This window comes from Diabrotica virgifera, chromosome 2 (assembly GCF_917563875.1).
Source record: "Diabrotica virgifera virgifera chromosome 2, PGI_DIABVI_V3a".
In the NCBI taxonomy this organism is placed as follows: Eukaryota; Metazoa; Arthropoda; class Insecta; order Coleoptera; family Chrysomelidae; genus Diabrotica; species Diabrotica virgifera.
In genome coordinates this window covers 61561928-61576933 of record NC_065444.1, presented here as the reverse complement: position 1 = coordinate 61576933, position 15006 = coordinate 61561928, and the positions used below count along the sequence as shown (strand labels likewise).

General features: G+C 33.3%; 1 protein-coding gene across 1 annotated transcript in view; it reads right to left on the bottom strand.

Moving 5' to 3' along the window:
* Window positions 1-1248: 1248 nt before the first annotated feature.
* The window catches only part of LOC114329298 (N-acetylneuraminate lyase), a 76089-nt gene continuing 62331 nt past the window's right edge, over window positions 1249-15006 (bottom strand). Inside the window, exon 7 of the mRNA XM_028278345.2 lies at window positions 1249-1453. Within this exon, the coding sequence (XP_028134146.1) occupies window positions 1311-1453 (143 nt within the window). The 3' untranslated portion in view covers window positions 1249-1310. The remainder of the gene's footprint in view (window positions 1454-15006) is intronic.

Here is a 15006-nt window from a genome sequence, read left to right as displayed (position 1 = left end):
TTTCATCACAAAATTCGCACTTTTAGTTTTTTCATTATTTGTAGTTAGGATCCTAAAATCGCAGAGGAGGCTGCTGCCCGGAAAATCTCACTTGCTAATGCTCCGCGCAACCCAGCAGCGTTTAAGCATGGTAGTTTAAGGAGACCCGGTCTCCTTAGAGCTGCATTATCGCTTAACGCACACGCTGCCCGGAGATTGGGCAATAGCGGCTAATCGGCCAGCAGCCTCCTCTGCGATTTTGGGATCCTGACTACAAATAATGAAAAAACTAAAAGTGCGAATTTTGTGATGAAATTTGGTATGTGGGATTAGAATAATATTTGGAACAACTTGTTCAAATAACTTTTTCTGATGTCTGTAATGCAAAGCAAAATATCGGTAATTTACCGTGTTTTTGGATTCGCAGTAGGCCGCTTTTAGAATTAAAAAAATTCAGTTGAGTATCTTAAAAAATGTGAACCTTCAACCTGAATGGACTGCAAAACTTCAAATTTCTATTTATTTTGATATACATATATATCTACTTACAGAGAGATAGAATTGTTAACAAATAAACGACACAAACTTTGGTAATACACTTTTACAATTAGACTAACTATTTTTAAAATGATATGATATTATGAAATTGTGAATTATGATGATATTATAAAATGTAAATAAAAAATGGTCAAAAAAATGGAGCCTTAAATTAGATTTTTTTGGCGGATTTTTTTTTTGCTAGTGCAAATTTGTCTAGATATTTTACAGTTAGGTATAGCCTCCCCTATTGTAAAAATCACGAGCCGCCACTGATAATTATACCAGGTAGTTCGAATTTCGTGTTCGTCTATTATCATTTTCATAAAAATTACACTGGCTTAATATCGGGAACGATGAGTTTATGCATATAGGGTGATACGTGGCTGTCTTCGAGACCGTTACAACCTACATTTAGAAGTGTGTATAATTGTATAAGTTATACTGTCTTTTTCAATTTCAATTTTATATTTTTGACGTTATTTCCAGATCAGGATTTAGGCTGTTATCGATCCAACGTCCCAGGTACCAAAACTTGTTGACCTGTTCTTAAATATGCCCATTTATTATTGTGCAAGGTTGAGGTACATTTTGGTTTTCTAGGTTTGACAATACTTCGATTTTCTTAATATTTATTTCCATACCACATTGCTCACAAATCGAATTGGTCCTGTCGACAAGTTAAAATGCTAGTTAGGTTCATTAAAACTATAATTAAATCAAACACATATGGGCTGTCAGTTTCTTTATTTGATAGTAACAATAACAAAAACTCTTAAAATAGAGTTGTACGCTTACAAAAGACCTAATTTCTTCAATGCTTGTTCCATATCGTCAGTTTGTGCCTGGGTTAGATTCACAAGTGGTGGTCTACTTTGGCCAACATTAATAGGTGTCAAAAGGTTCATTGCTGCTTTCATGGTAGGTACCCAAGCACCTAAAATAAAAAAAGACGATAAATATTAGTGTGATTAATTTTCATAAATATTAAATCCTTAATCAACAAGTCATGTGAGAAGAGAATTGGGCAAGAAATATTTTTTACTACTTTATTAAAATTTTTTTAATATTCTATAATGTAGACAGTTTAAATTCTGCGTTTTAGGCACATTTCAAATGCCTTATATTTGTTTCAAAAACACAAAATCCAAATTTCATAATATCGATTTTGAAGATTAGGTTCTAATTTATCGAATTCTTACCGCGGAGTTGATACCAATTGTATTTCAAAAATTGATTTCGCGCGCGTAACTGACATTCAAAATAGCCGGTCGCTTTAAGCGTTATTTCTGAGAAAAAGTTTCATTCTACAAAAAACATACTAATAAATTTTTGTTCAACCCCCCCCCCCCACTTCGAGTGCGGTGACCAAAAATTGACATCCTCAGCAAAATTTAGCTTATGATTGACTAAAATTAATTAGTATTTAAAGGTCTCTTCGCTCTAGGGCAATATTCATGTAGAGCGAAGATTACATAATTTTTAAAAGTTACATCCACTCATGTAGCTTATGGATCTTAGCTTGTTCTAAAATGTTTCGCCATTCTGATTTGTTCCGTGCTTTGTTTTACCAGTTGAGATCTTTTTGAAGTTATACTTCTTTAGGCGCGATTGAGATTGAGGGTGAATTTATATTGATCTGCGCGCATGCGTACACCGACAGTATGGTATTAGTCGTTATACGGGCTCTGATTGGGTGTTGAAATGATCTGTCAATAATAAATAATTGTTCAATATGAAGGTAAACAAATCTATAATATATTAGTTTTATTGTTGGTTGTGAGGACAGAAACAAAAAAGTTTATAATTGTAGTGACATTTAAATAGGTTCTAAAAGCAACAGGTACGTAATAATTGTAAATGTATCATAGGTACCTACCTATTTGAACCTCCCAAAATACATAGTATGTAATACTTTTATTTACATAATTTGATTACCATCAAAATTTCTATCAATGTTCACCTAATATATTGTTTTCTTACTCTATGTTTTGTTGTATTTTTTCAATTCTAAATCATTTCAATTCAAAATCAAAATAATTTAATTTAATTCAAAAATGTCAATAGCTTAATCCGTTTAGTTAGTGGATCTTCGCACATAATGACACATTGCCTCCGTGGCGAAGCGTTTAAGGCGAATGAACCCCAATATACCAACCGCGCTGATAGCTGGTTCAAATCCCAATAAAAACTTTTATTTTTTTATTTTTTTTTATACATTTTATGATTGTACGTATATTTATTATATAATTTTATTTTCAGAAAATACGTATTTAGTTAAAAAAAATTCTGACAATTATTGTTCAGAAATCATTTGTGGCATTTTAAATGTGTTTATGTGTGTTTTATTCTTTTATTATTTTAATTTTTGGCACTGTTTTAATAAAAATGTTTGAGAAGTAGTAAGTATAAATTAGTTTAATATTTAAATAAAATATAAATAAAAAGTATATTAATTTCGTTTAAATCATATAATAGAAGTATAACTTCTTACGTGCGTACAAAGTACACACACATTCTTTTTTTTAGATCTTGATCCCCTTGTCCCATATATTATATAAGTTTGGTTCCTCCTTTCGACTTTTCACTTACTGGTGTCTACCTTATTATTTTGTGTGCTATTTCATTTTCAGCATCCGTTCGACATTCGTATTCAGCGCATTATTTATAAATCTTATGATGTCAAGTTCTTTGTGCTGTGTATAATTCAAAATTATATCTTGCACGCCATACGATATTTTATTTCACTTCTCTATGTATGACGGATGTTTAGTTTAAATTGTAGCTAGAATAGAGTTTCTCATTCCTTTTTAGTCCAGGGTAATACGGTTTTTTCCATGACACTTCAACAGCCAGGGTACTGAAGCGTTTGAAGCAGGTAATACCTGTAAGAACAAATTGTAATAATTTCCTGCATAGGATCTGGCGGCCATTTTTATTTATAAACAATTTAGTGTCAAAAAACGACTTTTTTCCCTTTTCTCCAAATGAATGGAAAACAGTAGGACTTATGATTTTTATAGTACAGAAATCTTCGATAGAATAGAAAAAGCTTTAGAATGGCGTATTACAATGTTTAATACACTCATTTACTGTTAATATAATTGCGAAAAAAAGTCGAAATTTCAAAAAAATTAATTTCGCAATAACTATTGTAAAAATAGGTATAGAGCTTTAAAATTTTTGTCAAATGAGAGTTCTTTGGTGCTTAATATGTGACAAAAATTTCAAACCGGTTCATCCAATTGTTTAAATTTTATTCAAATTGTTTATCCCAGAGAGCTTTTTTGCAATAACATAAGTCAGAAAAAAATCATGGTAGGACCATTATACAGGTGTCAAATGAAAGAGCATGAGCTAAACTTTCAAATTGGTTTAAAAAAAGTAAATAAAAAATGCAGTTATTAGTAATACATTATGCAAAAGTATGTTCAATTTTTCCTTAGAAACTTTTTATTTTTTGATATAATAAATTATATATATTTATTACAATTATTCATCAATTATCATATAAATAACATTACTTGGTAGTTATGCACCTAAAAAACGGTAAAAATAGATTTTTTTAAAAAAAGTTATTCAAAAAGTTTAAAGGATTAAAAAAAACAATTGACGATACTTTTGCGTAATTATTTATTACTAATAAATGCATTTTTATTCACTTTCTTAAACTAATTTGAAAGTCTAGTTCATGCTCTTTCATTTGACATCTGTAGAATGGTTTAAAGATTATTTTTTTTTACTTATGCTATTGCCAAAAAAACCTCTCTGGAATAAACAATTTAAATAAAATTTAAACAATTGAATGAATCGCTTTGAAATTTTTGTCACATATTAAGCATCAAAGAACCCTCATTTGACAAAAATTTCAAAATTCTATACTTAATTTTACAATAGTTATTGCAAAATTAATTTTTTTGAAATTTCGACCTTTTTTCGCAATTATATTAACAATAAACTTTGTAATACGCCACTTTAAAGCTTTTTTATTCTCTCGAAGATTTCTGTACTATAAAAATTATGTCTTACTGTTTTCCATTAATTTGAAAAAAAAAGGAAAAAGGTCGTTTTTTGACACTAAATTGTTTATAAATAAAAATGGGCACCAGGTCCTACGCAGGAAATAGTTAAAATTTGTTCTTACAGGTATTAACTGTCGAAAAAACGCTTCAGTACCCTGGCTGTTAAAGTGTCACGAACAGGGTATATTTTTGTCTTATTACCCTGGCCTATTTTGACAATGTCTATGTCTCTGACCCATATACAAGGACCGGTCTTATAGTCCATGTGGTGAGACCGCTCCCGTCTGGAAAAAATTTCTGATTCGGTTTCTTTGTGGATTCCTATTCAGAAATATCCCCTTTAAACAAATCTGAAAGGTGCCGAGCAAAAAAAAAAGCACGAAACAGATCAGAGTGGAGAAGAATCCTGGAACAGGCCAAGACCCAGAAAGGGCTGTCGATCCAATGATGATGATGATGATGAAGGGTGCCGGGCGGAATTTTTGGGCAGAAATTGTTTAAACAATTTTTTTAAACAAATACAAAAGATTAAGTTTTTTTGCCCTGGAAAATATATTTTTAGGTTTTTGGGTCATTCTAAACAAGAAAGATATCTTGTAATTTTTCTTAAAAATTGACAGCTTTTGAGTTACAGGCGATTTAAAATTTGAAAAATGCGAAAATACGCATTTTCGAGGCTTAAAAACTCATATTTAAATTGGTATTTTTGAGGTTGCCAGATACTTAAATTGAAGATTAAACATTCCGCTTCAAGATTCTGAAGAGTGATCGCGTCTAACCTTAATTTATACCGTTGTTTTTTAATTGTTAAATATGCGTATTTATCCGATTTTTTTGCCGGTGCGGCGCGCTCTATTTCAAAAATCTCTTATTTTCCTCCGAAAAATATTTTTTCTAGATTCTTTGAGATATTCTAAATAAAATAAGTTTCTTGACATTTTTCTCAAAAGTTAATAGTTTTAAAGTTATAAGCGATTTAAAATCCGAAAAATGCCAAAAAACGCATTTTCGGATTTTAAATCGCTTATAACTTTAAAACTGTTAACTTTTGAGAAAAATGTCAAGAAACTTATTTTATTTAGAATATCCCAAAGAATCTAGAAAACAATATCTTTCGGAGGAAAATTGGAGATTTTTGAAATAGAGCGCGCCGCACCGGCAAAAAAATCGGATGGACATGCATAATTAACAATTAAAAACAACGCTTTAAATTAAGTTTTGACACAATCACTTTCCAGAATCTTGAAGCTGAATGTTTAGACTTCAATTTAAGTATCTGGCAACCTCAAAAATACTAATCTAAATATGAGTTTTTAGGCCTCGAAAATGCGTATTTTCACATTTTTCAGATTTAAATCGCCTATAACTCGAAAACTATCAATTTTTGAGAAAATTTACAAAATACCTTTCTTGTTTAGAATGACCCACAAAACTTAAAAATATATGTTCCGGAGCAAAAAAACGTGATCTTTTGTATTTGTTTAAAAAATTTGTTTAAATAATTTCTGCTCAAAAATTCCGCCCGGCACCCTTCAGATTTGTTTAAAGGGGACATTTTTGAATAGGAATCCATAAAGAAACCGAATCAGAAATTTTTCCAGACGGGAGCGGTCTCACCACATGGACTATTATCAGAGTTTGTATATTTGACATTTGTTATTAATTCATCCATTATAATATTTGCTTTTAAATATGTATCGTTTCTTAACCTCTTCGCTGATACTCTTGTCTACAGTGATTACTATATATTATCCCTCTTGTAAAAATCTACTCACAAGAAGATAGAGATAAAGCCAGATAATTTTATTATTATCTTTTATTTGAGGGTAAATATAGTTTGACGTTAAATCTTAAATCGTTTTTTTTTTGTTCAACTTTTGAACTATTAGTTTTATTATTTTGCAGACAAATAACTTACAAAAATAAAAACACATGCATAGCATTTTTATTTAACGTATAAAACAGTACAAAAGCAATACATACAAAATTACACTTTAACAGAATACAAACTTTAGATTACTAGTATTAACAGAATACTTTAACAAAATATATTACATTAAAACTGATTTCATAAAAATATAACCGTTAATTATTGATAAATATAACATTAGAACGACATTTTGAGTTAATGATATATACCCCATTCCACGAATATACGACCCTTTTGGATTATCGCGACAACAAATATTTTACTGTGCAAAATATGAAGAACGAAAGTAAATTGCAAATTATATTGTTGTTTATTGGAGTAATCATTAGAGCAAAATACTTTCGTAGTTCTTATGTTGCACACTAACATATTCGTTGTCGCGATAATCCAAAACAGTCTTATATTCGTGGAATACACCATATCTACAAGTTTTTTACTAGGTTTCCTTTGTTTATTACTTTTAGTCTCCCGAAACAATCTTCTGGAGTCACCTATATATTTTGCTTTACATCTATCTTCCAGTGTTTATTTTTGTGTACCTAGTTCCCTTTTCTGTCACTATTTCAAAAAATGTATAAACATTTTCAATTTCTTTACAATCCGAAAATGCAGCAGCATTATACTCTAGTTAAATCGGAGTGTGCAGGAAGAGTCTATACCGATTTCGGGGATTTTTTCCCTCAACGGTAGTCTCATATCCTCTTCTCTCCAATTCAACCAGGTGCCTTGCTTTGGGCCTTTCCGGATTGCAAAGAAAGAAATGCCACGAATATCGTAGAGACATCTACCAAGAAACAAAATAAGTTCTCAATCCAGTAGCACAGAAAACGACAATAAATATCGTTCTCATACCACTAGATTGACAACAGGTGGAAGTTCTCTGGTTACTACCCCCGTGACTTTCAAAAATTATAAGCCATACGGGTGCCGAGACGAACATTAAGATGAGGGAATGTTAAATAATTTTCGTCCCATCTGCTCAGCGTGGTAAAGTTCCAACGAGAAAGATATTGTCGTTTTCTGTGCTACTGGATTGAGAACTTATTTTGTTTCTTGGTAGATGTCTCTACGATATCCGTGGCATTTCTTTCTTTGAAATCCGGAAAGGTCTAAAGCAAGGTACCTGGTTGAATTGGAAAGAAGTGGATATGGGACTACTGATGAGGGGAAAAATCTCCGAAAACCGGTATAGACTCTTCCCGCACTCTCCGATTTAACTAGAGTATAATGCTGCTGCATTTTCGGATTGCAAAGAAATTGAAAATGTTTATACATTTTTAATTCATTTACTCTTTTGTGGAGTACTTACGAAGCTTTCTCATTGGAACTTTACCACGCTGAGCAGATGGGACGTGAATTATTTAAAATTCCCTCATCTTAATATTCGTGTTGGCACCCGTATGGCTTATAATTTTTGAAAGTCGGGGGTAGTAACCAGAGAACTTCCACCTGTTGTCAATCTATTGGTATGAGAACGATATTTATTGTCGTTTTCTGTGCTACTGGATTGAGAACTTATTTTGTATAATATTTATAATATAAAAAAATTCAACAAGCACCCCATCCCACAACAAGGAGGATTCAGACCCAGCAAATTTTGCACCTTCTTGAACAGAATACAACGGTGGCTGTGGCTGCTTTCGTATATCTGTCAGCAGCTATGATACAATAAGTGCGTTCGCGGAGGCCTGTCGGCGACAAATTAGCAGCAAAACGCATGCGCACTTTAAAATGATATAAATAATATTGTTAATAGATAAATATACAAGGTATATTTACCTATTAGAATTTAATAATTAGTTATTAATATTAATTAAAAGTAAATATACCTTGTTTATTTATCTATTAACGATATTATTTATATTAAATGAGGTTAGAAATTGTCGGCGACAATTTGTCAACTGTACCCGCGAACGCACCTAATAAGTCACAAGACATGGCTCCATAAATTATATGCTCCACAAACTGGACAACACTCGCAATGCCCACCATATTGGTAAGGTCGTACTTTCTTTATTGCAAAACACACGTTTTTTCATCATGTTGAAGAACGAAGTAAGTATTGAAAAGAACGGCCTCCCAAAGGGAAGAATTTGGCATTAATGCCTTTTAATATATACAAACGACCAACCCACACCGTCTGAAACAAAGCACTTCCTCTATGCTGGCAATCTCGCAATATCTGCTCAATAAAACAGTTTCGAAGAAGTAATAGTAAGAATAATGGTAATATATTAAAACACAGAGAAGAACCTAAGTATCTGGAATTAACTCTGGTCTAGATCAAAGGCTAAAATATAATCAAAAAAACGATGAAAGTAAGGAGAAATAGAAAAGAAATTTTTCAATCGTTTGTATTATTCTATCTTTCTGTTTTATTCATCAATCTCAAATCTCATAAATATAATATAGTAAGCCTATTTTAACCGCCGCAAACCTAAATACTGTTTAATACACGTATAAAAACTTTATAAAATAAACAACATGCAATGCCAATAAACATAACATTCACAAAAGCCCCAAAGCTGCTAACGATTGTTTTATTTCATTTATTCTGGCATCGGACAAGCTGATGAGAGGAAATCTAGCTTGTCCAACGTCGATTGATGTCATAAGTTTCATGGCAGCTTTTAAACTGGAGACTCTTAGGTTATCTGAAAATATTTAACGGAATAGTACAATAAAATAGTACGATAAAACATTGAATTCTTCAATACTATTCCAATAACACTTGTAATTTGCATTCCGAAATTAATTAAATTTAACATTATTGCGTTATCTGATAATAAATTACAAAATGATTTTAATTCAGATAATTCTGAAAGTAATATAAGTCATTTAAGTAATTCATAGGTAGGGGTTGTTCAACAAAATGTCAAATTGCCGACTATGGAAATTCCATAATTTTAAGGGTCGTATTTAAATTGGTCTGAATTTCACATTAGTAAGTACTTAGGTATTCAGGTTCAAAAGAAAAAATGAGACGGGAGACGACTTTTGGCTAGTACTGTATATTAGTTAATTTTTGGGTTTGTGATTTAGAATACCTAATTATTGTATAGAAATTATTTGATCATACAGTGCATTGGTTTGTAGCACAAGAAATTACAAAACGGAACAAGTATTTCGGTGTGTATCGAAGTCTATTAATTTAAACTCTGTCTACCATCTTCAATATTATGAATTTAAATGAGACATCCGATCACCCTCTAAAAATGTAGCGCAGTGGCTATGTTACTGGCTTAATATTCTAGAGCTTCACCCTTTAGCTTCAAGGAAAGAATATTCTTTTAGGATAATGAAATAGAAACTGACATAGATCTGCTTTCGGAAGAGTTGAACATTGTGTTGGTGATATGAAACCTAAATTAAGCCAGCCAGCCAGCCACATTGTTTGATTTGCTTGTCTAGATAATGTTTAGAAGAAATGCGTTCAATGTGCTTCCCCGTTTAGGATTTTGTCCTCTTCAGGGTTTGAGGTGAATGTATTGTGTTGGCAGCAAAGCAAACAGTCCGAACCCTAAATTAAAGGATTGTATCTTTTTTATATGCGTAGATTTTTTATTAGAAAAATGGTTTCCAAACAACTTTTGAAGTTGAATTGTTTAGATTTTTTTCAATGTATATTTAAACCACAATCTGATCATTCTTATAATTCTGTTGGAGAATTTAGCAGATTAGTGAATTTAAAAAATAATGGTTGGTAATTGATTACCACAAGACCATTTTCAGGTCATGGAAAACACAGAAAAAACCGTGTTCTTGGCAACTGGTGACTTCAAAAATGTTGTGTTTGAATGCGTCTTTTTCTTAAATTTATTTACTAAATTCATCATCCAGCCTCAAAAGTCCACTGCTGAACATAGGCCTCCTCCCCTCGTTTCCAACCCCATCTATCCTGCGCCGCCCTCATCCAGTTTTTATTTACCTTTCTTAAGTCGTCAGTCCATCTTGTAGGCGGTCGACCGACGCTTCTCTTGTCTTCTCTTGGCCTCCATTCCAATAACCTCTTCGTCCATCGCCCATCTGTCATTCTGGCTACGTGTCCTGCCCATCTCCACTTCAACCTGGCTATCCTCTCGATGACGTCAGTCACCTTTGTTCTTCTCCTGATTTCTTCGTTTCTGATTTTGTCTCGCAGAGTTATTCCTAACATTGACCGCTCCATTCTTCTCTGCGTGACTCTTAGTTTGGTAGCCGAGGCTTTAGTTAAGGTAAGTGTTTCTGATCCGTACGTCAAGACTGGGAGGACGCACTGATCGAATACCTTTCTCTTTAGACATGTGGGTAACTCACTTTTAAAAGTTTCTCTCAGTTTTCCAAATGCTGCCCACCCAAGACCGATTCTTCTCTTCAGCTCATGAGTCTGGTTATCCCTGCCAATCGTAATTTCATGTCCCAGGTATTTATATCTATCTACGAGTTCTATTTCCTTCCCACCAATACTGATGTTCTGGTTGGGTACCAAATTTGTCATTATTTTTGTTTTTGAGATGTTTATATTTAAACCAACATTTTCTGTAGCTACAACGAGTTCTTGTACCATCTCTCTTGCCATACCTAGATCCTCAGCTACTATGACTATATCATCGGCGAAACGTAAGTTGTTTAGGTATTCTCCATCTATTTTTATTCCCTTTGTCATCCAATCCAAACTCTTGAAAGCATGTTCTAAGACCGTATTAAAAAGTTTAGGTGACATTGGGTCTCCTTGTCTAACCCCCCGTTCTATTTTTATGCGATTACTGTTAGTATGTAATTTGACAGTGGTTGTTGCCTGTAAGTATATTTTGTGTAATAATTTTGTATACCTATAATCTAGCCTGCATTCTTTAAGCGCCTGTAATATTTTGCTAAGTTCAACTGTATCAAAGGCTTTATGAAAATCGATAAAAACTAGAACTAGGGGTTTATTGTATTCCACTACTTTCTCTATCAGGGTTTTTATACTTTGTAGATGGTCATTTGTTCCGTAATTTTTTCGGAATCCTGCCTGTTCTCTTGGTTGATAAGTCTCTAACTTTCTTTCCATTCTCTTAACTATTATTCGCGTAAATAACTTATATAAATGGCTGAGGAGGCTAATCGGTCTGTAATTCTCTAAATTGGCTTTGTCTCCTGCTTTGTGTAATAGAATCATAGTAGCGTTGTTCCAGTCTGTTGGAATATTGGCGTTGTGAAGGCAGATATTGAAAAGTTGTTTAATTTTTTCAAGTAGTATATTTCCTCCAATTTTTAGTGCTTCTGATACTATTCCATCTTCACCTGGGGTTCGATTATTTTTCATTTTCTTCAGAGCCTCTTTGATTTCTGATTTTGTTATATCGGGCATTAAATCTGATCCTTGATTTAATACTCCAGTTTTTACTGTAATTGGAGGTTGCGCATTGTCATCTTTTTTTCTTGATTTGTATAACTCTGTGTAGAACTCTTCGACTATTGTTAATATTTCATCTCTGTTTGTAGTTTCTTTTCCAGTTCTGTTTCTTAGTTTGTTGATTTCTATTTTTCCTTTTTGTACGCTTACGTTCTTCAAAACTTTCATGTTCTTATTTTGCTCTATTGCTTGTTTTGTTTTTTCTACATTGTAGTTTCTTATGTCTTTTCTTATTGACTTTGTGATAGTCTTATTTATTTGATTTAGCGCTTCTTTGCTGGAACTTGTATCTCCTTTCATCTGTCGTCTTAGTTCTATAAGGGTTTTAGTAGGTTGACTTAGTTTTTCATCTTTTTGGTTTGTTGGACAGTATTTAGTTTGAGCCTGTTGTATTGTGGTGATTATTTGCTTGTTCAGTATATTAATGTCTGTTGTTGTTGTATCTTTCAATGTATCATTAATATATTTTTCGAACTCCTGAATATTAGTTGGTTTTACCCATTTCTTTGGGTGTTTCTTATTTATCATTTTGAGTCTTTCCTTTTCGATCGATATCGTTATTTTAGCTCTTACTAACCTGTGATCACTGCTTGTGCTGAACTGGTTTAACACATTTACGTCTTTAAATAATTCTTTTTTATTTGTTAAGAAATAGTCGATTTCGTTCCTTGTTTTTCCATCTGGACTTTCCCAGGTCCATCTTCTGTGTTTTTTCTTTTTAAAGAAGCTGTTCATTTGATAGAGATTGTTTTCCAAAAGAAAAGTTAACAGTTGTTTGCCTCTATCATTTCTGCCTTCGCTTCCAAAATTTCCCAATATTATTTCAGAGGGGTCTTCCTTGGTACCTATTTTGGCGTTGAAATCACCGCCTATTATTAAGAAGTGGCCAGGATTTTCCTTGATTGCACAGGATATTTGGTCGTAGAATATTTGGACTTCTTCATCTGAATGGCCTGTAGTAGGTGCGTATACTGAATGAACTTTAGGATATATCTGGTGCTCATTTTGATGTTTAAGTAGACCACCCTTGTTGATATTTGGTTTATTGACACAATTCTGTTCGCAATTCTTTTGTGAACAAAGAAGCCGACTCCTCCGACTGTCGATTCCTCTTCTCCTTTGTAGTACCACAGATGGTCTGATGGGAGTGAGATAAGATTCTCTCCTTTTTTTCTAACTTCGCTGATACCCACAATATCCCAATTCACTTTTGAAAGTTCTTCCTCCATTTCTTCGAACCTTTCTTCGGTAGAGAGCGACCGAGCATTATATGTGGCGATGTTGAGGTTTATATTTTTGACGCACTTTGAATAGGGTTGGTTTACACTGGTCGGGTTTGTGGCATTTAAACACCGTGCTTGCCTTGCATGTTGGTGAGTTTACTAAATTATGTAAAATTAAAAAACCTGCTTGATGAAAGCTTTGAAGCTTGAAACAGTGCTGCCATGGACTGTCTGTCCAATGCCAAAGTTTTTGTCATGGGTGAGTTTTGAATTTAGACACCGAACATATTAAGAGCTCAACTTAAAGACATAATCCCGGCACTAGACTGCAATTTAAGATTGTGCGACCAGAAAAAAATGACTGTATTAGGTATAGGCATCTCTTTATAATCGAAGGGGTTCATCAAACCGGCGGCAGTGGGAAGGTCACGTGGTCGATAAACCCAACGTCATTGGATAAACCCCGTCGATTAGAAAGAGATGCATAGCCTATACCTAATAATAGTCATTTTTCTCTGTCGCACTGGTCGGATAGTTGTAGCGTTGTTGATTGAATCGCGCAGTCTAGGTATTATATTGTCTATGGATCTCAATAATGTGTATGAAATAGGTCTGGATCCCGCGTATGAAAAAAAAGTTGATTAATAGCAAGCTGAAAATTTGTTAATAGCTTAAGGGTGTCTAGTCGGATAAACTTTGATGTACGGGAACACTGGAACAGGGGCAGTTTTAATTGTGGAACAGGTTAAAAGTTTGGAACGGTCAGACCACGAAAACAGCACATTTATTTTGTCCGACAGAAGAGACTTAAACTCTCCGAACAGAGATTAAACTCTCATTCAAAAATCAGACTGCTATTTATCACCTGTCCTAATTCCTGTCATTTGACATGTTCTACATGTTCCACTCATTAAAACGCCCATTTGGTGATAAATAGCAGTCTGATTTTTGCATGAGAGTTTAATCTCTGTTCGGAGAGTTTAAGTCTGTTCTGTCGGACAAAATACATGTGCCGTTTTTGTGGTCTGACCGTTCCAAATTTTTAACTTGTTCCACAATTAAAACTTCCCCTGTTCCAGTGTTCCCATATAACAAAGTTTGTCCGACTAGACACCCTTAAGCTATTAACAAATTTTCAGCTTGCTATTAATCAAGTTTTTTTTCATACGCGGGATCCAGACCTAAAAAATTAAAGAATAAATGGATGGATTTAATAGTTATTGCTTGTTAATATAATTATGAACATACGTTTATACGTATACGCAGTAATCAATTAAATAAAATCTTTCAGACGTGGGAAAAAATAAAGAAGAAAAGTTCCTAAAAGGCATTCAACTCATCTAGACCTAAGTGTAATGTTTTACCGGCTTAATAGGTGTCTTTTTTTTAATTGTTTTGGCATAGAACAACCGTTTTGCTTGGTTACAAGATCAATTATTTGATAAATCAAGTCCAGAACTTCATTACTTCATGATAAAAATCATAAATAAAGCTAACATCTTCTTCTTGTAGTGCCTACCCGTTTTGGATATTGACGACCATCATGGCAATCTATACTTTGCACACTGCTGCTCTAAAAAGATTTGTGGTTGCTGTGTTGAACCACGTACGTAGATTCTTCAGCCAGGAAATCCTTTGCCTTTCTGGTCCTCGTTTTCCTTCCACTTTGCCTTGCAAGATTGGTTGCAGCAGTCCATATCTTTCGCTGTTCCTCATGATGTGACCGAGGTATTCGATTTTGGCTGCCTTTATTGTGGTTAACAGCTCTTTTTCTTTTTGCATTCTCAGTAAAACACCCTCATTAGTAACGTGGTCGGTATAAGATACCTCCAGGATTCGACATTCAATACTTAAGATAACATAAGCGAGATCTTTCAAAATTTTCTTATATTCAGTTCAAATTGAACTGTGAATATCCTTCGTGTTCGTCCCAAAAAC